The sequence below is a fragment of the Thalia democratica genome, chromosome 5, assembly GCF_965202585.1.
Source record: "Thalia democratica chromosome 5, ktThaDemo2.hap1.1, whole genome shotgun sequence".
Taxonomy (NCBI): domain Eukaryota; kingdom Metazoa; phylum Chordata; class Thaliacea; order Salpida; family Salpidae; genus Thalia; species Thalia democratica.
The window spans coordinates 59,478,375-59,502,450 of record NC_139169.1 but is presented as its reverse complement, the minus strand read 5'-3'; the positions used below and the strand labels follow the sequence as shown (position 1 = coordinate 59,502,450).

General features: G+C 25.5%; 2 protein-coding genes across 2 annotated transcripts; one reads left to right on the top strand and one right to left on the bottom strand.

Moving 5' to 3' along the window:
* The first annotated feature begins 357 nt into the window (after positions 1-357).
* LOC145836038 (uncharacterized) lies at positions 358-7,764 on the top strand. The gene is made up of 11 exons (XM_082943826.1): positions 358-446; positions 581-657; positions 1,706-2,005; positions 2,311-2,586; positions 3,555-3,782; positions 5,100-5,165; positions 5,716-5,875; positions 6,170-6,245; positions 6,312-6,528; positions 6,954-7,093; positions 7,437-7,764. The coding sequence occupies exons 1-11, from the start codon at positions 367-369 to the stop codon at positions 7,638-7,640; spliced, it is 1,824 nt and encodes a 607-aa protein (XP_082799952.1). The 5' UTR covers positions 358-366; the 3' UTR covers positions 7,641-7,764.
* A 5,021-nt stretch (positions 7,765-12,785) lies between these two features.
* On the bottom strand, positions 12,786-23,373 carry LOC145835918 (cilia- and flagella-associated protein 418-like). Its single transcript, XM_082943675.1, has 7 exons — positions 23,237-23,373; positions 20,461-20,578; positions 19,441-19,543; positions 18,174-18,205; positions 16,682-16,747; positions 14,913-15,061; positions 12,786-13,291 (listed from the first exon to the last, which is right to left on the bottom strand). The coding sequence occupies exons 2-7, from the start codon at positions 20,562-20,564 to the stop codon at positions 13,197-13,199; spliced, it is 549 nt and encodes a 182-aa protein (XP_082799801.1). The 5' UTR covers positions 20,565-20,578; positions 23,237-23,373; the 3' UTR covers positions 12,786-13,196.
* Between the last annotated feature and the right edge of the window lie 703 nt (positions 23,374-24,076).

Below are 24,076 nucleotides of genomic sequence, written 5' to 3'. Positions count from 1 at the left end.
AGAAACATCTTAACAAGTTTTACTGGGCAATAATTGCAACTGTAGCTTATTTGCGTTTGCTTGTATCCAATACTATACTTTAGCTTAAACAGCCGTAGGGTTCATTGTAATACGCAAGCTTTTTTTTTCAAAATTCACACAATTTGATTATCGTTTTTCATAGTTATAGTATCATGTTCGCTAAAAATGATTTATTTTATTAAAATACCTTAGATGGTAAACACCTTTGTTTCACAGTATAACATTTTGTAGAAGTATATTTGGTAGTTCTATATTATGGTTTTTTGTTTATTTTTTGTATACTTTATTATCTTTTTAAAACTAATTTTATCAAAACAACTAATTTTTTCCAGGTTTAGCAAAAGTATGTTCAAAATAGTTTTGATATGGTGTGTTATTTTTATAAATAATTTTTTACAATCAAATGGCGACGATGGATTACGTTAGTAAGTATTTTATTTATAAATTATCTGTTTTTATTTGTTTTTGTTATTATATGTTAAGTATTATTTTTCAAATTTTAAACTAATGTTTTCAAAAGTATTCTACTATTTTTTTTTATAATAATATCAATATCTAGCAGATCTTCAGTATATCGACCAAAATCTACATGTTCTGGAGAAAATTGTCAGCAGAACATTAAAATATCATTAAGATGTTAGCTTTATTATACAATTAACTTTTATTAAATTTGTAAAAACTTACAAAATATTTATTACATGCAAAAGTAGAACACAATGTTTTGTTATTTCAGAAAAGCAGGTTTTCTATACAATTAGAAAAAGTTATTATATAATAGCTATACGCGTCTTATAAAACCTTTAAGTTTGCGGTAAATGTTTTGATCTTTAAATTAAAAAAAAAGCAAAACCAAAAATAAAATTATGTGGCATTTGTATGCTGTCTAAAATGTGGCAAAACAGTGTCAAATATATAGTTTAAAAGAACTTGCTTTTTTCATGTACTTTCATTATTTAATGCATAACAATAAATACTGATTACTAATATTTATATTGACACTTGATTTTTAAATTGTATACAGATTATAGTATATGAATTGGATTTAACCTGTTCAGGTTTACAAATATAATTTCTATTAAACTTTCAATTTTTTGATAATTCATGTAAAAATACCTTTTGTAAGCTCGTTCTTACTTTTTACTTCATGTGAAATTTTTAAAGCATGCTAAATACATTTATTTAAACCTAATACAGTACATTTTACAAGTTTTTTTAAAACTAACTAAGCAAAGTTTAAAGATGTGGCTGTATAATGTAAATTTGCTTTATTTTATACTAGCTATACCATTAAAAAAATAGTTACTAAATTTATAACACATTGTCATGTTTATTGTTTGTATTCTGAATTTGTAGCATTTTTAATTCGATTAAGCCATGTTTGGTACTTAAAAAAAAAAACAATTAAAATATTTTATACTTGAAAAACTTATAAGAGTAAAAATGACACATTATTAAATGTTTAAAATTTAGTTAGTATGATTGTTTAAAAATCATATTTACTAAGTTTTATTAATAACAAGATTAACTTTATTAGCAATGTTTTGTGCATGCAATAAAAATATAACTCATGAAACTAAAGGTTTTATAACAAAAGGCTGTCCAGTAAAGAAGTGTCGAGTAAAAGTAACAACATTACAAGTTAACTAACACAAAAGTGGTTTTAAAAAATCATAAATTTCCACAGATTACAACAGCGTGTACTGCATGGGCGACCTCGTCAAAGGTTACTGCATCCCTGTGTGCCAGGAGAGCTGCATTGCAAACACGATAGTGAGGGACTTAAACTGCGTCGCCACCTCGTGCAGGGTCGGTTGCGCCTGCCCCAAAGACCGGCCCCTGCGCAAGGGTTTGAGGTGTATCAGCAGAAGCGAATGTGGTGTCACAGCGGTACAAAACAGTTTAACACCGACTACAGTGCGCACAACGACCAGGGCAGCAAGTTTAAGCGAGGGAAATTCTGAAACAGATCTTGCTGCTAAAAAAGGTATTTTAGATTACAAAGAATGCTATTTGCATGTTGTATGTATAAAAAGTAAAATGAAATTTGAAGTTTTAAGTTATTAAAGTGTATGTTTTGAAAATTACAAAGTATAACACAAATTATAATTAACTAAAAATTAAAAAACTTAAGATTTTAAATGTATGTCATTAAAAGTAATAGTTGCATGGTTTCTTGTTAAGCTATCTTAATATTATAATCTTTTTTTAGTAAAAAATAACAAGCTTTAGCAAAACTTTTTTTTTTTTTTTAATATCAAGCTTCATTTCTGTTCATGTTTATTGTTTCAGTAGAAAGTCTCAACCAAAGACTTTGCGGGCAAGGCAGGAAGTACGTGCCCTGCGTGCCCTACTGCCAGCTGTACTGCGACACAAAATCCAGCCAAGTGTTTCCGATCTGCGTGAAGACGGCAGCTATAGGGTGCAAGCCGGGTTGCGTTTGCGACGACAGCGCGAGGTTCAAAACTGAGAGGGGAAAGTGCATTCCGTCGTGCGACTTCAGGTCACCCGCGCAAAATATTAAAACCACTACACTTGCACCGACGACTACTGTTAAACCTAGCACAGGTGAATTGTATAAAACAAATATTTGTTTTTTTTTTGGTTTATCTGGTTAAGGAGCGACAAAGTAAAACTAAAGTATGAGTTTTGTAATTAAAAAACTAAAAACTTATTTCCTCTTGAGAAATTTAATAAAAGTCATCTTAGGTATTTTTAATTACAACTTTCTTTTTATTTTTTAAATAAACTAAAAAAAAGTAAATAGTTTAGTTTTACGATTTTCCAAAGGTTTATATACAAGATTCTTAAGTGATAAAAAGTTATTTTTTACATACTTTTTACTTTTACAAAGTATGTAGACATTTCAAAATAGTATATTTAAACTACAAGGACGGCTCAAATATGCACGAAGACAATTTTTCACGAAGGATCAAATATGCACGAATGGTCACTTTTGCACGAAGGGTCATTTTTGCACGAGAGTAAAACATAAAAAACATTATCAAATAAAACAAAAACAAGAGTTATCGAGCGACGGTAAGGATTAGGGGTAACAGTGATAGTATAATAAAAAATAAAAAACAAATAATAATTACTAATAAAAAAAAACTATAAAAAAAAGTTACTGACCGAGAGTAAGGGTTAGGAGTAACAGTAATAGTAAAAATAGAAAAAAATAAAAAAATTGATTTTATAAAAAAATAAAAAAAATAATCCGTGCAAAAGTGTCTTGTGCAAAAGTGTCCCTTTAGGCATATTTGACTCTTACCCTTAAACAATATACTAAAAATATATATTAGTGCTTAAAATATTTATAATGGTTTTAAAAGGACAGGTTAACTAACAAATATTAGTAGTATAGTATATTAATAAAACTTCAAATAGGTATAAAAATTTTTTAAATAAAGTGTAAGCAGGGAAGTCTTAATTAATATAAATTTAATGTTTTTATTTTAAAGTTCAATACACAGCGTTTCATTTTATGTTTAGTAAGTTTTCTCAACTAAGTATATAACTAAAACCAAACATAACAGGCTTTTGTGAGAAAGGGAAGTTTGTGTCTTGTGTACCTTTTTGCCAGCTCTACTGCGACACGACATCGGGACAAGTTCTTTCCAAGTGCCTGAAGCGTTACGGCACCGCGTGTGAGTCGGGTTGTATTTGTGATGGAAATACCAGGTTCAAAATAGAAGACGGAACTTGTGTTTCTAGCTGCAGTGTTACAAAGACACCAGTGACTAAAGACAAAGATATATCAAGAAGTAAGTGTTTGGTATCTTTTTCGCAAACACACAACAATGTATATTAAAACTTGAACAGTAACGTTTACTTGCTGTTTTTATGTTTTTATAGAAGCTCCAGCTTAAAATTGAGATAAATCAAAGTTATATAAGAAAACAATATTTGTTAGTCATATAGTTTATGTTGAATTAAAATAATGTTAGGATGCGTCTTAATTTATAGCTGAAATCAGTTGATAAACTTTCAAGATCAAAAGCAAGTTTTTTTTGCACAACCCATCTACAACTTGTTTAGAATAAGTTAATTTATAGCTTTATAGTTTTAGTGCTGGACAAGGATCCTAAATATACTTGTGGCTTAAACTTAAATCTAATTAAATGTTTTACATACAATTTTTTTTTGGTTTAAACTTAATTATTAATAAATGTGCAAATTAATTATTCTACTTATTACCAATTTACAGTAGGAAAAGTTTTGACCTTGTCAAATATTAATAAATTAGTAAATCATCACTTTATTTAACCTTTAAACTATGCTGACTGCAACCATCAGTTTTTTTATAAATGAAACTATTTACTTGTTTATCATTTACTGTAGTATAAGTTTCAGGAACGAACTGGAAAATTTTTCTTTAACTTGACTTCTAAAAGTTAATCTTTAGTATTTCTTTAACTTTTTTTTGTTCACGTTTTTGCAATCACTGTTCTTCCCGGTAAAGTATTTCAAAACAGCAAAAATATTAAATTGAAGTTGATCATCTGAAGTATAAATATTTAACCATTATGATACTACTAAGCAATTATACAGGCTAAATCAAAAATACATAATTAAATTAAATACACCTCAAATAACCTATTTGAAAAATAAATAGTATAGTTTTATTTGTTCGATAAACTTTTATACATTTTTGCCTTAAATTTATTTTTTAAAAACTACAACTTTAGTTACATGTTTCGAATTTTTTAGTTTCTTTGAATTTTATTCATATTTTAGATACTTTAGAAATTAATTAATTTTAAAATGTAGTCTAAAGCAAATTTATCGTGCTTATTAATCATTTTAAAAGTTAAAACATACCAAGCAAAAAAAGCATTCAGATTTGTTTTTATTACTTGTAAGAAAACTTCGACAACTATTTGATTGTTTTGCATAATCAAAGCATTTAGCTGTTAATACGTTTTAAGTTATTTATGTTTATTTATATTTTACAAAACAGTGCTAGCTTTGAATCATTTAAAATATTTGAAATTTTCGAAACATTACAAATCTAAGTAGGACTTTTCATAATTGTGTATTTTTAAAACTTTTGTGTTATGCACTAATTTAACAAACTACAGACAGAGGAAGAAATATGAAAACAACGTGTGGAGAGCAATACTACAAACCAAACATAAGAATTGTAGGTAAATACATTTAAAATGTTTACGTAGTTATTCAACTAGTAGTTATTTCGGCTACCTACAGCATAGCTGATATTTTTTACGCCATTGTTCAATAAAATATTTTTTTATAATTTTTTAAAGTTAATTTTTTGAACACTATTTTTTTAATAAAGGAAAACAAGGAAGTAACAGAAAAAATTTATGCATAAAACTATTTTTCATAAAAAAATATTTCCTATTGAAATCAAATGAACTAGTGTTGTCTAGGCTGGTATACTTAAAGATAAGTCTGATTTGCATATTTGTTGAGTCCGCAAAAAAACTTTTTTCATTTTATACTATAGTTTACTGAACGACAAAAAAAGCTCTCAAAATATTTGGTCCTAGGACCTGGTGCACGAAAAAACCTTTTGACTGTCGAGTCGCACACCACGGCTACCTTATAACGTCTTGTCCAGGACAATTCTATATTTAATTTAAATTAATAAAACTTAAGTTTTTGTAAATAATGAACTTAAGTGTTTGATAACATGAACATTTTACTCCATAGTAACTTTAATCGTTAAACAAGGCGGAGAAAGGTCGATCAAAGGATCTTGGCCGTGGTCGGTGCAGATACACGAACGAGAGAGGGGAACATTCAAGTTGAAGTGCAGCGGAACGGTGGTTTGCGACAGGTGGATTGTGTCTGCCGCGCACTGTTTCGAAACTAAAAACGGCTACTTTATGAAGTCAGTTGTTTTCTATAACAAAAATACGTTTCTACTAAAAAAAGTAAAGTTAAAATAGTATATTTGTAATAGAAACTATCAAAACTTATAGAAGCATAGTTTATATTATAGATTTTAGTGCAGTTTAAAAATTATTTTTATAAAGTAAATTGCTTCCTACTAGAAAAGATATATATTTTTATTTCAAAAATGTTAGAGTCAAATTTCTATGTTTGAAATAGAAACTATTTAAACCTAATAAATATAAAGCAATCAGGTTTATACACTAAAGTGGGGCTAAATAAATTTTCACAGTACAAACGTTGACAACTACCAGGTATGGGTGGGAAAATACTTAAAATCGACAAAAACAAATGATTATTTTTCAAAGGTAGTTTATTTTAACTTTATAAAAAGTTAAAAATCTTTGACAAAAATTAAAAAAGTGCCTTTTCAGAAACTTATTTTGAAAAAAATAGTAATTCACCCCGATTTCGCCCTACAAACAAAGTACCATGACATAGCGTTGCTTGAAACGTATGACGTCATAAAAATGTCAGATTACGTCAGACCCGCGTGTTTGCCTCCCAGTTTCGTCACAGTTGGTTCTTACACCCCATGGGGACCTCAACTAGGAACGAGTTGCTACGTGGTTGGATGGGGAGAAACTTTTAGTTGGTTTTAGTTTTCAAACTTTTTAAAATCCCTTCAAAATATTTTTTATTTAAAAATTATAGCAATATTATTAAGTTTAACTAGTACAATTAAGAATAAGACTAATTTCAATTTTTTTAGCCATGAAAAAAGAAAGAAGTTTTTAACTTATGTTCAAATAAATATTCACTTAATAATTATCTTGAATTAAAAAATTTTAATACTTTGTTAAGATATTGTTACTCAATTATTAAATAAGTTAACATGTTGTGTTAAACTTAGTTTAAAGTGTTTCTACTTACCAGTTTTAGCATGAACAATAAAAATGAACTATGAGGTATTTTTTGTTTCAATAAAAAAATTGAAAAAAAATACTTACAAAAAAAAAAACTTTTTACTAAATCTTAATCCCATTTTCATCCATGTACCTAACAACTCTGTTCAGGACTGGGACCAACGAACGACATGCTAAAGCAAGCCAAGTTGTCGGTGAGACCGGCTTCCGAGTGCAACAGGTTGTTCAGATATTACAAGATGGAGACAATGCTGTGCGCAGGTGGGACTAGGAGAGACGACGCTTGCTCAGTCAGTTTCAAAACAAGCTTTTTATTTTTACTACGCAGTTTGTAGTTAGATTTATAGTTTATGTTTGTTTTTATAATGACTTTAATAAATAAGGAACTCGTTGTTGTTAGTTTTAAATGGTTTTTATTTGAGGTGAAATTGTAGACTAATACTTTTGCTGATTTAAAAAAAAAGAACTAAAACTAAGATCATTAGCTGAAAAAGTTTAAAAGAACAACGAATAAACAAAGTTCACAAAAATAACGAATATAATAATACATAGTATAAAAATAGCAACGATGACCATACCCCTTGAATAACTTTGAATTAAAGCTTTATAAATTCTACAACATTTCGTCTCTAGGGCGACAGCGGTGGCGGTCTTTTCTGTCAGCACGAAAGCGGCAAATGGTACATGGACGGTGTGGTGTCGTACGGGGTATCGTGCGGTGTGATCGGTCAACCGGCCGTGTACACCAGGACCACAAGTTACAAGAACTGGATTGAAAGTCACATCGGTGATCAGTGTGGTACTACAAGGCAGTGGACCATAAATAAAACTCCTTAATTGATATGAATTAGCAAAAAAAAAACTTTTGAGAGAAAAATAAAAACCAGTTAACTTTCAATTATTATTGAGTTAAAAAAAAAATACAGTTAAATAAAAAAAAAATTGAAAAAATGATAGTGAAAGTTTATAAAAACAAAAAAAAAAGTTCTTTGTTCTACTTTTTTAAAGTTTTTTGTTGAAATATTACAAGTTTACAACTTTTTATCGTGCAATTTTGTTTGGTAGAAGTATTATAGCATTTCATAAGTTTTATAAAAACGCTAAAATCTCTCTTTATGTAAAAAAATTACCAAAAAATACTTTTAGTTACCCAGCTCATAAATTAAAGTTAAATAGACAACTAATTTTTAACTTTTGAGTTTTGATAATTGTTAAGGAAAATAAAGTTCCATTTATTTTACTTACCTATTTCTTTACTACGTAATTTAAAATCTATGAAAGTACATTTACGCTTTTTATCATGCAAACACTATTTTTATTAAACTTACATAATGATACTTTTTATTTTTAAGACTGATTTTTTAAATTAAGTTTCGTGTTTAACTTATTTAATTAAAAGATCAATGTTTTTTTTTAATAAAAATAATAATACTGTAATAAAAAGTTCAGTAAAATTAATCGACTGTAAAGTACAAAAATTAATTACTTTTGAAACTTTGAATATGTTTGAATTTTAATTAGCTTATTTAAAAAATGTTTTTAATTAAAGTATATAAGTAATGTCCTGAACAAGACGTTAAAAGGTATCTGTGTTGTGCAACTCGATAACCTAAAGGTTCTTTGTGCACCAGGTCCTAGGACCAAATATTTTGAACGTCTTATTTTTTTTGTTCAATAAACTACAATAATAATTAATAATCCTACTCCTTTTTTAAATGTTTTGTAAGAAAAACGAGCTCAACTCAACTTTGATCTTAAACAAAAAAAAAACAAAAAGTAAATTAACTTTCCTTAAGAGTTCGTGTTTATCAGGTGTTTGTTATACATTTTTTTTATAATTTATAAATTTTGCATAATACTTAACAATTTCAGCTTTTACAGTTGTATTGGTTGAGCTTGTACACTACTGTCAATTTTGTGTACTTTCGTTTCCAAAGAAAAAACATCTACAATAATTTTACCATAGCAAGTTTTGTTTTGAAACATAGTTTTAAGTGAGACTTAACTCATAAGTCGCAACATAAGTTGTTTTTATCAAAAATACTTTAGTGGTTTGTGTAAATAGTATCATATATAATTTACACGTATTTCTTTCAATCGTAATTTCACCTTTCTCAAAAAAAAAATGTATTATTTGCTTTGCAAATCAGATTATATAGGACAAAATTGCTGTTTACGGCAGCTGTACAGCTTATTATTGACTTATTTTTTTTTGTATGACTTACCACATTATTTTGTTATTTCTGTACAGATAAATAAAGTTTTAATTGTAATACGATTACTTTTTTTACGTATTTTGCTGTTCAAAACAAGTTGTTATCTGTAACAGTTGGTTTCAAAGCTTGTCTAAAACCTGTGCACACCATATAATCAAAAATAATTCTTTGAGACTTAATTTTTAAGACTTACTCCAACAAAACTGTTATTAAGACTTGACTGTCTCTATGTTTGTATATTATAAAATAGTAGAACTTCAGAAAAAAGTTTTAGACGAGTTTGCATTACAATACAAATTTTGTTATGCTACTCAACAACTTAACGTAACGATCAGGCATTTACCGATCTTCTTTACTTACAACTAAAGTAGAAGGTTGTTGGCAGATTTAAAATAAAGTTTTGTAGTACAAACTCTTAAAAGAAAATAAATCGCGGGCCGAATCCCGCTTTATGACTTTTAATATTAAATATTTACAGTTTTTCAATTTGTTTTTGATACAAACTTTTTAAAGTTAAGTAAAACTAGTTTTAAAACTAGTTTAAATATCAATCAAAACTTTTTGGTACTTAAAACATAAATAGCTTACAAGTTTAACATCTATATTAGTTACTTGTTTTTGTACAGACTAACATCGTTTGGCATACCATTTTTATCTTATTTTTGTTTGTATTATTTTTTTTTTTTTGTAATGAACCCTTGTGTTTCTTATATTATGTACTGTTTACTAATGTTATTTAAAAAAAGCAACCAATTTATGTACTTCATTAGTTTTTTCATTGATTTTTAGAAGATAAGTTATACTTAAAAGAAAACATATGTTTTTATACTAATGCTGTTTAAACTCATAGGAAAAATTTTGTACAACTATACATAAGTTAAAACAGTTTGCTTTATTGTATTATTATTATATTAAACAAAAAATAAACTGCCATAAGCTGTGAGCTAAATAAATGATAAGGTTAAGCAACGCAGTTTAGGAATTATTTTTTATTTAAACAAATCTATTTAAGGTTCGATATAAAAAGTTTTAGTTTTCCTTGAAAAATGTCAAACGAAGTTATATAATTCTTCTCAATTTCAGACTACATCATAGATAATGGTCATCCAAAGCAAATTTCTATCAGGTTAGATAGTTTTTAAAGAGCACATCAGTTTTTTTTTTACTTTCTTAAGGATAAATGTCTGAATACTTTCCTCTCAAGAAATATTTCTTTATAAGAAGTGTGCAACGCACCTCAAAGTGTTTATTATTTTTTGCTTGAAAAAATTTGTGCAGTAAAAATATTATCGATTATTTTACATCGAATACTTTTAAATGCGCTTTTTATTTGATAATAAGTACATCTTACACAATACTACTGTGACAATAGTGTATGAAAATGGCATTTTTATTACAGTTTTGCTTTTTTTTAAATTAATATACCAACTTTTAACGTTACATGTCCAATATTTTTTTTTAAACAAGTCTAGCACGCATTTGTTTTTTGCTTAATCTTACCCGCTGACTTGATTTTTTCCACCTCTACTTCTACTAAACAAAAAAAAATTATGTAATTGGTCTAGAAAAATTTTCGGCTCAGCACAAATGTTTATATAAAAAATTAAGCATGTTTCTAAACAGTTTTAGTCTTAAAAAGTTGAGATATTTAGAACATAGATTAAAGAAGACTTTTAAAATTGTTTGCAAATTTTTAACCAGTATAAAAAGACTCATACTAGTAAGTTTCTGTACGCTACTTTTTATTTATTACTAAATGCTTGTACGACTCATACATTAATGTTAATACTTATGAGGATGTTTTTTTTTAGAATTAAGTAAATCGGTAATTTATTAGTGTAGCTTAACCCATTATAAATTTTAAAAGACTTCAATATTTAATTAAAGAGATTTGACTGACCATGAAAATTCGATCTATCAAATAAAAATCTTTGTTTTGCAACGATCAAATTTAAAACAAAACAGAAACGCAAAACTGACTAAAAATAAGTTTTATTAATTTACTTAATTTTAAAAAATTCTTTCTAAATTTAAAGCATTAAAAAAAAAGTTGATATATATGGGTTTCTCAAACTAACACAACCTAAACTTATAAATTATTGTTGCTAAATATAAAAATTTATTATTAACTTTTAGTAGGCCATGTTGATATTCTACGATAATTTTGTTACATTTATTAGCTTGATTTTGATAACATATTTACAAACTGTTTTTTTATTTCAAAATTTTAATTCTATTTTATTTAAGATTGTTAACTGCTGTCAACATCAGAACCAAATATGAAGACATGGTATGCAATATCTGTTTCATATAATCGCGTGTTAAGAGAGTACATATAATTTGATCATAGATTTGCTAATATTTTAGCCTATTGATGAATTAAAACTTTTAAAATTCTATAAAGCTTGCAAAAAAGAATTTATAACCATTTTTTAAACCAGTAAATTCTAAATAAATAAAAAGCGATATCGATGTTAGAGTTGTGCAATGCTTTACCGATTCCTACCAAAAATGCGCTAAGTCTTTATTTTTGGAAAACCTTGTTTCTGAATTTAGAGATTTTATTAGAGAAAAGAAATCGACATACTGTCCTATCATCTTTATTCAATTTACTTTAATATTTAAATATAAAAATTTAATTTGACAGTCAAAAAATCTTGAACATATTACTGAAAATGCCTTTCGTATTACTCAAATAAGATTACGGGTTAAATATTATAAGTAAAACATTTATAGTTAAGTGTTATAAAAAGTCGCTCATAGGTGAAATTTCTTAAAAGTATAGACAATGCTGAAGGAACAAAAAATTATGCAGGTTTCTTTGATTAGTAACCGAAACAAAAATACTACATAAGTTTTTTTAGTTTTAATTACTAAAAAATAAAAAGTTTCAAGTACAGTTAGCTAAAAATAAATGTATTTTTGTACTTCTCTATTAGTTTTATTGTGAATAAAAACGTATGTATACAATTTTGTTACATTTTGCTTTGTTAACAAAAAAATTTTTTTAACTTAGCTTAATTTATACGTGTTGTTAATTTAATTTTATATAACACCTTTATAACTAATACCGAATTGCAAAATTGATATGATCTTTAAATTAAATGTTATAATACACAATGATTTTTAATAACTCAGCCAATTATATTGCAATCCTACGGCGATTTAAAGACAATTAAAAAGTTTTTTAAATACTTTTTATTTATGTTTAAGTGAAAACTGTTAGCTTTAACATCCCAGTCACTGGTATTTTTCTAAAATAAAAAACAATTTCATGAACTTTATATATAAAAACCATTTCTTTGCCATATATTATTATATAAAAACCATATAGTACTTTCATTTTACCTATAAACCGATTTTAATGAAATATTAAACGTCATTTTTAAAGAAGATTATTTGATTATAAACATAAATGTAAGGAAATTCTTAATGTTTTGTATATGTTAGACAACTAAATAGCTGAAAAATATATTAGATGAAATTATGAAAATAAACCAACTACTTTAGAGTTTGTTAAAAATGTTTGTTTGAAATATTTAAAACTGACAATAACCTATGTGCAGTAAAAACTTCAGTTAATATTTTTTATATACCACTTTTAATTTTAAAAAAAATCTTTATAAATAAATTGAACTTGTTTTTAAACTAAAACAGATCCATACATCAACAACTTAAGTTTAAAACGTTTAAAATAGTCGGTTTTAGCCGCTAAATTAGCGTAGTTTTTTTTTTTTTGCAATAATCTAAAGCTTTGATTTTTTTATAACGTTGGTATATTTATACATGTAAATTAGCTTATATTATATACTTTCATTTTTTAAACGAGAAAAAATTTTACAAGAAAAAAGTGGTTAAAATATACAAAAACTCGATAAATCGTATAAATCTCAAAAAAAGTGTTTTCTATTGCAATTTTCAGATGTTAAACTTTTCAACATATTTGTATCAACAAAAAGTGATAATTATGATGTATCAAATTATTCTAAAGAAAATACTACAAAATTTTTCAAAGGGTGAAAATGAATATAATTAAAAAATAAAGTGTTTAATATATAGTAATAACTGGTGTATACAAATTTTTATATAGTTAGAGCAGTGTTGCACTTTTAACATTATGGCTTGTTTTTAAGTCAGTGTTCACACCCATTTCAACTGGTGACATTCCAACTGTTGTTTAGTGCTTAGCACACACCCATTTTAACTGATGACATTTCAACTGCTGTTTAGTGACAGATCTCCAACTGCACTGACATGCGTATGCTCTGTAACCTGTACATTTAACTGAACTTTAATTTTGATATAAAAAAAATAATTTACATCATTTATATTAATTTTTATCCAAAACTGCATACAGTTAAATGATAATTTAGCACGTAAATTGTTTCTTGTAATTTTTTATTACAAAAAATACTATATTTGTTTACGTAATAAAGAAAGCTTAAAAAATATGAAACTTGTTTTTGTGAATAAAGCATGGTTGCCACAGATCAAGCTGAGAAAAAATTCCTGACTTTTTATTAAATTTTTCCTGACTTTTCCAAATCAAACTCTTAATTTAAACTTTTTCTAAAATACATAATCAAAAACTTCAAAACTATTTAAAACTTTCAATTTTAGTTTTATACAGGTTAAAACAATAGTTTTTTTTTTGCTAAATCCAATCATCAACTTCCATTACATCACTTGAACCATTTGTGTATGATTGATATAATTGCAATAAACAGCTCTATCAGTAAAATATAGTCAGACTTAGCACAAAAATAGTAAAATAACCCAGAAGGTAATAATACCTAGTAATAAGAAATATTTATCTAAAACTCGTAACAAATAAATCTACTCTTATTTATTTTAAAAACATTAGTTATCTACAAAAAAATACAAACAAGTAAACTTAAACATAGAATATACCTCTAATACAACTTATTTCTAAAAATTTAAACAACTTTAAAAAATTATAAGGATGTTAAGTATACACATTAACTTGTTACATAAAATATTAAACTTAATGCTTAATTACAAAGAACTTAATTATTTACTTAAACAAAAACACTTTCATTCTAAAATTCTGCAAGATAAACTTTTGTATATATCACAGTCTCACTATGGAAGTGTCCTTGTCACAGATCATCAACACTAAAAAGCATACAAAAGCTGCTTGTTCAAGTCGGGTAGTTGTTCAATGTGTTAATAGAAGTTTTTTGCAGTTTTATAAAGGATATTTTACTAAATTTTACCAGATGAAGGCATTGGAAATTAAGTTACTTTGTAAATTTTTAGGAAAATCTTTCAATTTTAGTCTGACTTTAAAGGATACTTAATCAATTTTTTACCATTTGAAGGCTTTGGAAAATAAAGAATTTTGTAAATTTGAACTGACAATATCTGACGTTTTTTTCAAATTTTGTCAAATTTCCTGACTTTTTTCATAATCCCCCATTTTTTCCTGATTTTGTCATTTTTATCGATTTCCTGAATTTTCTTGATTTTCTTGACTTTTCTGACGTTGTGGCAGCCCTGATAAAGACAAAAATATTTTTTTGAAAAAATATAACAAAGAGTGAATGATAAATATATAAATATATAATTATAAATAAGCATTGTCTAAAAACACTATAATTGCTTTCCAAAAAGCACAAACAGAGAGTTACTAATAAAAAACTTGAAACAAGAGATTATTAACTGCATTAAGTTTATAGAACTTAAATAGTTCTTTTATGTAGTCTCAAAAAATTTATAAAACAACTTCCGTTTTTCTAAATTCACTTATAAATTTATAGACATATATCTGTCTAAATACGTGACATTACTACATATATCAAGTACATAAGTGAGGTAGAGTCACTAAGTATGGATAAAACTCAAAGCAAAATACAAAACACAGTGTAAATACCTTTCTCATACAACAAATTACTGGATAATCTGTGCATGTCCGGCATATTGTTGCGCAAGAACAAATAGTTTGTGTCTTTCGACCAAACTTTATCGTCCATTTGAAGAACCTTGAAGTCGCATGAAGTGCACCTTAGATTGTCGCACGTTCTGATGAAAAATTAATAAGAAAAGCACAAAGTTCTTTTAACTAGTTAGTAACTCCTTTAAAATGTTGCCACTAATAAAATTAATGTTTTCGGGTGAAAATTCAATAGTTCTAAGTTATAAAAAAAAATAATATCACTGGGCAGTAAGTACTTGAAAACTTTTATATGTTTATCTTATAATGTTGAAAATTCAAACAAAAACAACTAGTCTCTATCAAATGAAATCTGAGTTTATATGGGTAAAGTAATAAAAAAAAACGTCTACGACGCTTTGTACTTAAGTTAATCTTAAGTCTCTAAAAAATTATAAATATATTTTTTAATTATAAAGTGTAAGCTTGTTATTACAAAATTACTGAAAATTATTTTTTGGATTAAAAAATTTACAAACTCAAAAATTATTTTAAGTTCTTTATTACAGGATATGTGATTGTAAATAATTATTTTTCTTATCTTTGTAACAAAGACTAGTTAAATTATTATTTGCATATTTTTGAAATAATAGTTAAGATGATGATTTCCCAAGGTAAGCAATAGCACTCTTAGTTCGCCAGTTGGCAACAAAAAGTAAATAAGAAAAAGAGGGAGATACTTTTAATAAGTGGGCAAGTTGCTTAGATTTATTGTGATCTAAATTCCAAGCTTATTACTTGATACTTTTCCTGAGGTAAAGTTTATAAAACTTTCAAATTCTATAAAATAAAAACGTTAAGTCTATTTTCATTAAAAAATAAGCTCATGAAAAAAACTATTTTTAGTTTCATACAAAAAGAAATGATTTTTATTGTGTAAACTAAAAAACAATCAGTTAAAGGTTTTCCTAGGACCATTATGAATTCTTAAAACAATGTTTCAGCCTTTTCGAAATCTTCAGTTAAATATTCTTGTGTACATTAAAAAAGTTAGAAATGAACTGATATATGTTTAAGTTAAATAAAATAAAAAGTTAAAAATAATATACATTGACCTGATTAACAAAATGAACTATTTAAATACAACATTGTTGTTAAAATTTTAAATAAACTAAGTCTTTATGATGAAAATACATTTAAAATGTTTCGCTGAAAGTACATTTAATTGGTGGCAACTTTTATTTGACATAAAAATTTGACAATTAGGTCACTAAGTTTACGAAACCCTGGTTTAGATTGTTGTTTTATTTTCAAATGAAAATTAAAACGGTAGCAAAACTTCTAACTTTTTAAGATATTTTGGTAAATCACTTTACAAGTCGTTTAATACTTAAAGGAAAAATGTATGACCAAAAATAGCAGTTTTTCAAACCTAACTTTAAAAAATAAAATGCAATTTAAAATAAGTATACGAGTAAATCTTAAATAGAGTATCAAACATGTATCCTTGTAACTTTAATGTTCACTCTCTTATTGTTCAAAAAATTTATGTTGTAAAATTTACAAACGTTGTAAACTTATTGATATAAGAAAAAATTAAAGAAATAACTTCAAATGTGCAAATTAGCGAAGATCATTGTACAAATTTTCAAATACTAGAAATTAACACTTTATCTAATTATATTTTATAAAATTTAAAAAGTTTAAATCAGTAAATTTAATGTAAAAAAGTTGTTAATTTAATATTTAATATACTTGTTTCAAACAACCTTATTTGTTTAACAGTGCAAGCTCCTTTGTCTGACCGACTTCCTCCGAGGTATATTTGAATGCATCTAAAAAATATTAGTATAAAAAACTATAAAGATTTATTTCTCTTATAAAACATGTTGAAAAACAAAGTAAATTTTTAGTTCTATTAAATAAGTTACAGCATATTAATTTTGCATTTAAAAAAAAATACTAACACATTTATAAAACTATTGAAATATTTATCTCAATTTAATCTATCATTGTGAAGATGTTTTCAATAAAATAAAATATTATATATAATAACCTAATAATCAAAAACAGTATAATGCATTTAGAAAAAACAAGTGTTAATAGATAAGAATATTGCAGTAGTAACTTTATAACTTTATTGTATTTAAAATCATCTTATATGTTTGTTAAAATTGTAATTATTTACAAATAAAAATTCATGTATTTGCTTACACGCAGTGATCTACCGGACAAATTAATTGGATAGTGCTTTGAGTCTTTTTTTTAGAAACAAAATAACAAATTTAATACATCTATAGCAAAATCTCTTGAAAAATTACAAACTTTAAGAAAACCACCAAACAAAAGTAAATCTTAAGTTTTGTGTACTGATAAAAGTATACAAATGTAGTAATTAAACTACCTTGTTACCTAGAGATGGAAAAGCTTTTTAGATGGTGCGCAAGATAAAGTCTTAATGGGCCGCTAAACTTTGAAATATTGCACTTAAAAAAAAATTCAAAATAACTGTAATAGAATAACTATTTGATTTGCACTACTACGTACTGGTTACAAAATTATCAGCAAGTTTAAAAAATTTTGGTAGCAATTTTCTTTTTCACTACCAGAATCTACCCGTTTGTCGTACGCTACCTATCCTATTATAAACGTCTCATACATTTATAAAACTTTTCAGAACGCTATATAGGTTATAATTTTTTTATTTAACTTATTTGCATATTTATATTTTTTTATTGGATCATTATAATCATACTAATTGATTTTAAGTCATTTTGCTTCATTGTTTTCATGACTTATCATTACTTGTTTTTTTTTTTTTTTTTGTATATTTCTTATACTTTAAAAAAAATATCTATTCATAAGTCAATTAACTTTAGTATACCTTACTTAATGTTCAGTAAACAAGTTGATCAAGTTTAAATTAATAAACAAAATATCAATAACAACTCTAGAACCTAACAGTAGGTAATAAACAAAATAGCAAAATGTACTAGATGTGTAATTTAGCATTAACTATTATCTAAGTCAGCCTGGATCTTTTTTAAGGTAACATCTGATAGGTTACTACTTATAAGCCTATATTCATCGAAAATTGTTATAAATGCAGCAAATATGCAAGACCTGATGTATGATATACACACATTAAAATGTTTACTTTACTGTATTAGAAATAATAATAAACCAAAAATAGAACTATATATGCACTGTTAAAATATATAAAAAATGCAAAAAGTAGTAAAACTATATAACAAAACGAACTTTAAGGTGGTGCTTTTATGTTGAACTGGTTTCTAAAAATTTTTTATTTAATTTATGTAAGAAGTTTTAAAATATAAAGATTAAATAAATATTAAATTTCAAGTAAAAATCATTGCAATTTTTATAGCAAGGGTTGGCAGCATTTTTCGAGGAACAGGCCAAATTAAAAGAAATAAATCCTTCAAGGCAAAAACATTTTTGAAAAACTTTATTTTAAATAAAAATAATCATACTTAAAAGTAAAGCTGTAATCAAGTAAATATAAAACAGGCAGCACAGTTTACTTAAAAGTAAAATAAAATTTAAAAAAGTTATTTTTTCATTAAAAAAAAGTTTGAACTTGCTTATGCTTTAAAAATGTTATCTTTACATCTCAAAAGCATGTCACAAACAAAAACATTTTTTGGTGGGTCACATTTAGCCGGTAACGGGTCAAATATGCACGAAGACATTTTTGCACAAAGGGTCAAATATGCACGAAGGGACACTTTTGCAGGGCAGGTCATTTTTGCACGACAATAAAAAAAAAAACATTATAAGAAAAAAAGTTACTGACCAAGGGTAAGGGTTAGGGGTAACAGTGATAGTAAAATTAAAAACTTAAAAAAATAACTACTAATTAAAAAAACAATAAAAAATATTAAAAAATAAAATTAATTTGATTAAAAAAATACAACAAAAAGAAATTTTTTAATTCACCGGCCTAGGGTAAGGGTTAGGGGTGACAGTGGTAGTAAAAACAAAATAAATAAAAAAACTAAAATAATAAAAAAAAAATAATTTATTTATTAAAACTAGTAAACAATTTAAAAAAAAAATTCAACTGGTGCAAAAGTGTCTTCGTGCAAAAGTAACCCTTTGTGTAAAAGTGACCCATCAAACAAAGCATCTTTGTGCAAAAGTGTCTTCATGCAAAAGTTTTCCGTTGTGTATATTTGACTTCTACCCTCATTTTGCCAACCCCTGTGCTAGGAACAAAACTGTTTTTGTCAACAAAAGTATTAAGAATCTTTTTAATTTTTCTATATAAGAAGAAAAAATAGAAAAAAAAAGTTAACTATAAAGTCAAAAAAAAAACACTATAATCTCATACTGTTAATTAAAAACAAGATAAGAATGTAAAATTAAACATTTCATGTAATATTTACATTATTATTAAGTATTATTTATTGCAACTAAAACTTTAAATAAATTATATAAAAAAGTATTAACTATTTAAAAAAGGTTGAACAATTATTCTAAAAGTTATGATTATGATAACACTTACTTTTAATTTAGTCTGTTTTACTGATTGATTGAAAAAGTTGGATGGTTGTGTTTCCTTTAATATCTCATTTATATCATCATCTAGTGAGCTTTGTTTTACAACACTGAAATAAACATACTTATTTTTTTAAGTACAAAAGTATTAAAAAACTAAAACTATTATTTTACTATTCATAAAAATATATATATATTTCTGGTACTTTTTATTAATTTGCAGTAATAAAATACTTGAGGCCAGAAGGGGTAAAAATGGCTTTCGATTGAAAGCAAGAAGAATGAACCAATTGTAAGTCAGTTGTAATAGAATTCAAAAAATAAACAAATTTGTAGATTTCTATATCTTTTTAATATCTTTATTTTTATTTTGATACAAACCAATTGACTGCGAGTTTTTACTACTTTTATTTAAATTAAAAAACTTTCTAATATTTTAATTTTGTTTTTAATGCTAAAAACCTCAAATTTTCAAGAATTATACTTTGCAATATTTAGAAAAAAAACTATGATCATAAAATTTCAAGTAAAAGTTTATGAAAAAACTCTAAAATTTGAAAACTATTACAAAAATTATTTTATTTTAAGGATTAGTCTGATAAAGTTTTTAAGTGATTATACAAAATGTTAAACAGGAAATTTAGTAATCTGTAAAATTTTCTATTTAGTTTGCTTCTCCCTTAAGAAACCTATGAAACGTTCAAAATACAGTTTAATATCTTGACCATGACATTTTGTAGATTTTTATGTTAGCTATAAGACTTTTTTAATAACTTTACAAAATCTAAAGTAACCTTCGAAATATAAAAGGGACCAAAGTTGGAGAGTTCAATAAGTTGTTTATGGGAGGCAGAAACTAAAAAGTCTAAAAAAAGTATCACTCAAAAAGCAACTCATAATTCATGATTTAAGTTTTTCATTAACAGCCAATCTTACCTTCCATAAAAAAACTTGTCTCTCTTTTTAAACTTTAGTTGTCTCTAAAATTACTAATAAGGCTGATTAAAAAGTACAAAAAAGAAATTACTTGTTTGAAATTTTTGACTTGGTAGACTTTGTCATTTTCTTTACATTAGTTGGAGTTTCAAAACTTTTTTCAATTTCATCTAACAAATCATCCAAGTCATCCATGTTTTTGGTGCTTACTGAAATTTAATATGTTACTTTTAGTTGTTGCATTTGAGTTTTTTAACTAGCTATTAGAAATTCAAACACACATACTACTTAGATTCTCAGTTTTTTAGATTTCTTATCATAAAGCTTAGGCAATAAACATAAGGGTATTCACATTATTTCTTACTATCATTTTCTGTACTAAAGTTTTTAAAAATTAGAAAGTATTTCTTGAAAACAAAAGTTAAAACACTTGAGAATAGTATAAAAATTAAAAAAAGGCTTTGAAAATACACTATATACACACCTATTTTTCTAAAAATAAACAAAAGCTCTTAACTTACAACCATTTTTTTTCTGTAAAATGACTAAAACTTTGTTTGATTTTGATCATCCAAAATCAAAAGAGGATTTTACAACATTTGATATTTAAATTAAACAAATAAGTAATATAGAAGAGATTTAAATTGAATGATATTTATAAACAGGGTTGCCACTTGTTTTTTCAAAAATTTTTCCAGGAATTACAAATATCTTTCAGGTTTTTAAAAGTACACATTTTTGGGTATGTTTTTAGTTTAAAGTTTAGTTTTAGGTAAGAAACTGTGTTTTATAGTATAAAAACATTGAAAAGATACTGTAAAGCTACTTTAAATGTGTTTTTTAATAAAAAATTTTTGATAATGACAAAAAGGTTTTACCTATTTAGTAGATATTTTATGTCAAATCAAAATTTTACTACTGAACATGTAAAAATTATTAAAAAATTCCAGGTTTTTAGTAATTTTTGTTCAAATTCCAGCTTTTTCCAGTTTTTTTTTCAAAAATTCTCCAATTCCAGGTTTTTCTGAGTATTTTTTACCTAAACTGTCAAATTCCAAGGTTTCCAGGTAAAGTGGCAACCCTGTATAAATAACTTTTTTTTTAAGTATATTTGAACAAAGGTATGAACAAATTTACTAGTTTTAAAAGTATTTGTACTCAAAAAAATAAAATTTCTACAAAATTAAGGTTTATATACCTTAGTTAATTATTCAAAAGAATTTAACTTTGGTAATACAATATGATTGAGAAAATTAAATCACAAATTTTGGGTAAATTGTTTTATAAAACTCAAACGTTCTTAGATTTTAAAAAATGTTTGAAACAATAATAAATTTCACAGATTAAGGGATAGTATAATCACCATGTGTCAAAGTTTAAAGCAACTCAAATTACAGTATTCTAAAGTAGGTTATCTTAATTTAAATTTGTTAAGTTTTGTTAAGATAGTTGTATACCAATTTGCATTATATGCAAGGTCTTAAAACGTTTTTTGGAAAGTTTAACTATTTTTTAAACAACATAAGCCCTTAGTAAACAATAACTTGTAAGGTTTAAGTTAAAAGCAACTGCCTAGAAATTAATTAAAAGTCCTTATTTAGATATAACAAATAGTACTCACATAATTATAAATTATTTTCATATCTTAAGGGTCATTTTTAACATTCAAATATAAAACATGATTACAACAAATAATTCACTACTTAGATTTATTTAAAATAATTAATCAAACTGTTCGAACAAAATGTATTAAATTACTTACTTATAATGTTTTAAACAAAATAGAAACATTATTTTTACCATTGAACACCACCAAAAAATTTATAATTTCAATTTCTAGGCAGTTGTTTTTTATTACAATTGTGCTAAATAATATATCTTACAAATAATCAAAACAATAATGGTTCAAACTTTCTACTATCTATTTAACTTTATAGCATCATTTCTAACTTTCTTCTACAGACAAATGAGTAAGCTCTCATATTTTTAACTTTTATAGCTCAACTTTTCGGTTTTAATAACAAAACTACATAGATTTAAACTTTATTGATGCTAAATAATGCTAATAAACTTAAAGTCTTGTTTTTAGCTCATTAATAAATACACTTTTCTTTTTGATACTACTATTAAGTTGTGTAATACATTTTTAAGTTTGTACTTTTATTAAAAGATACAGATAGTGTAAAACTAATTTTTGTTAAAACAAAATTTAAGTGAGTAAATAGTGAGTCTACCTTGATGGTCAGTATTTTCAGCAAAAAGAGTTCTTAGTATTTTTAAATATTGAAATTGCTTGCAAATCATATATTACTATTGTATTTATAGTTTTTATTTATCTGTCTCAAAACAATAGAAATAAATGAATGGTTAAAAGGTTAACAAAATATTTCAAAACCAGGTCCATTGACCATGAAGGGTTCCCAACTTTCTTTTTCTGCCTACTGTTAAATTTAGATTTTATTTTACAAAAATTCTAGTGATAGTCTACTCTTTATGTATAAAAACTATTATAGTTTTATATATTTTCAACTTATATTTAGCTTATTGTGGCAATAAAAGGGCCAACTAAGAATACTACAAACTAAAACTATTGGTAAGTAATAAACTACAACAGATTTTTACAGAACTTGCTAACTAAAAATGCAAAAGATTTCAAATAAAAAACTATTCATTCCTTTTAAATTTAAATTTAGTAAGAAAGAAAGAAAGAAAGAAATGAGTTTTCACAAGTATGGTCAATGGATTTGTGTAGAAAAAGACATTTCTGTCATCATAATAAGTACTACATCTTAAGTATCATAGTACATAGCTTAATATAAGATATGTATGTTTGTCCTTTTTTTAAGAATTATTAAAAAGCAACTTACTTTATAACTTAAAATTCAAACACTTTGACTAAAATATTACTTTTAATTCATCTTTTTATAAAATGCATAACTTCTTCAATTTAATGACTTCTTTTTTTTACTCTGCAGCTTTTTTAAAACAGCTTCTAAAGATTTGCATTAGATTTTATATTTAGCTTGTTGTTGTAACTGGGAAACTTAAAATTCACACCTCATTGATAGTAAAACAATTAGCATTTAAAACTACCAAAAATGACAACGAAAACAGGTCCTCGTATACTTACATGCAAAAAAGTGTACAACTAAAACAATTACATCTTTCTCTTTACAGAAAATATTCAAATAACCAAATAAACAAGACCACTATAGTAAAAAAAAACTAAATCTTGATAACTTTAACAAACTCTTATTTAATTTTATTTAATTTTGTGAAAGGTAAATTTGCATCTAGAATCAACTGCTAGGATAAGTGTATTAATAGAAACGAAATAGTTATAGCTGATTATTTTATTGTCAATATAAAATAGCAAAAATACTTTTAAAAATAAATTCAAGAAATAAGAACTGGAGAAAACTAAAAACGCAATAAATCTTTAAAAGTAGTGGTTTATTAAACAAAAAAAAAATTGCTCAAAATTGTTTGGTTCAAGGACCTGGATACGGAAAAATACCTCTCGGTCATCGAGTTGCATACCCAACTTAATCAAAATTATAATGAGCTACAAATAAAAAAAACTTTACAGTTAAAAAAGTTTCTAAATCTCGAAAAAACTTATTTTTGTTTACACTACTTTTTTTTAAGGTGTTTTAATATTTATAAAGTATAAATGAATATTTTGATTTTTTAACCTTAGTTAGTGT

Bases quoted from the DNA above. Each gene is read 5' to 3' on its own strand.
- LOC145836038 (XM_082943826.1), top strand. From the start codon at position 367: ATGTTCAAAATAGTTTTGATATGGTGTGTTATTTTTATAAATAATTTT. The intron at 447-580 runs GTAAGTATTTTA...ATCAATATCTAG, and splicing joins GGCGACGATGGATTACGTTA to CAGATCTTCAGTATATCGAC. The intron at 658-1,705 runs GTTAGCTTTATT...AAATTTCCACAG, and splicing joins CATTAAAATATCATTAAGAT to ATTACAACAGCGTGTACTGC.
- LOC145835918 (XM_082943675.1), bottom strand. From the start codon at position 20,564: ATGGATGACTTGGATGATTTGTTAGATGAAATTGAAAAAAGTTTTGAA. The intron at 18,206-19,440 runs GTAAGTGTTATC...AAAAATTTTTAG, and splicing joins TAAAACAGACTAAATTAAAA to AAACCAGTTCAACATAAAAG. The intron at 13,292-14,912 runs GTATTTACACTG...TTAAATGTACAG, and splicing joins TAATTTGTTGTATGAGAAAG to GTTACAGAGCATACGCATGT.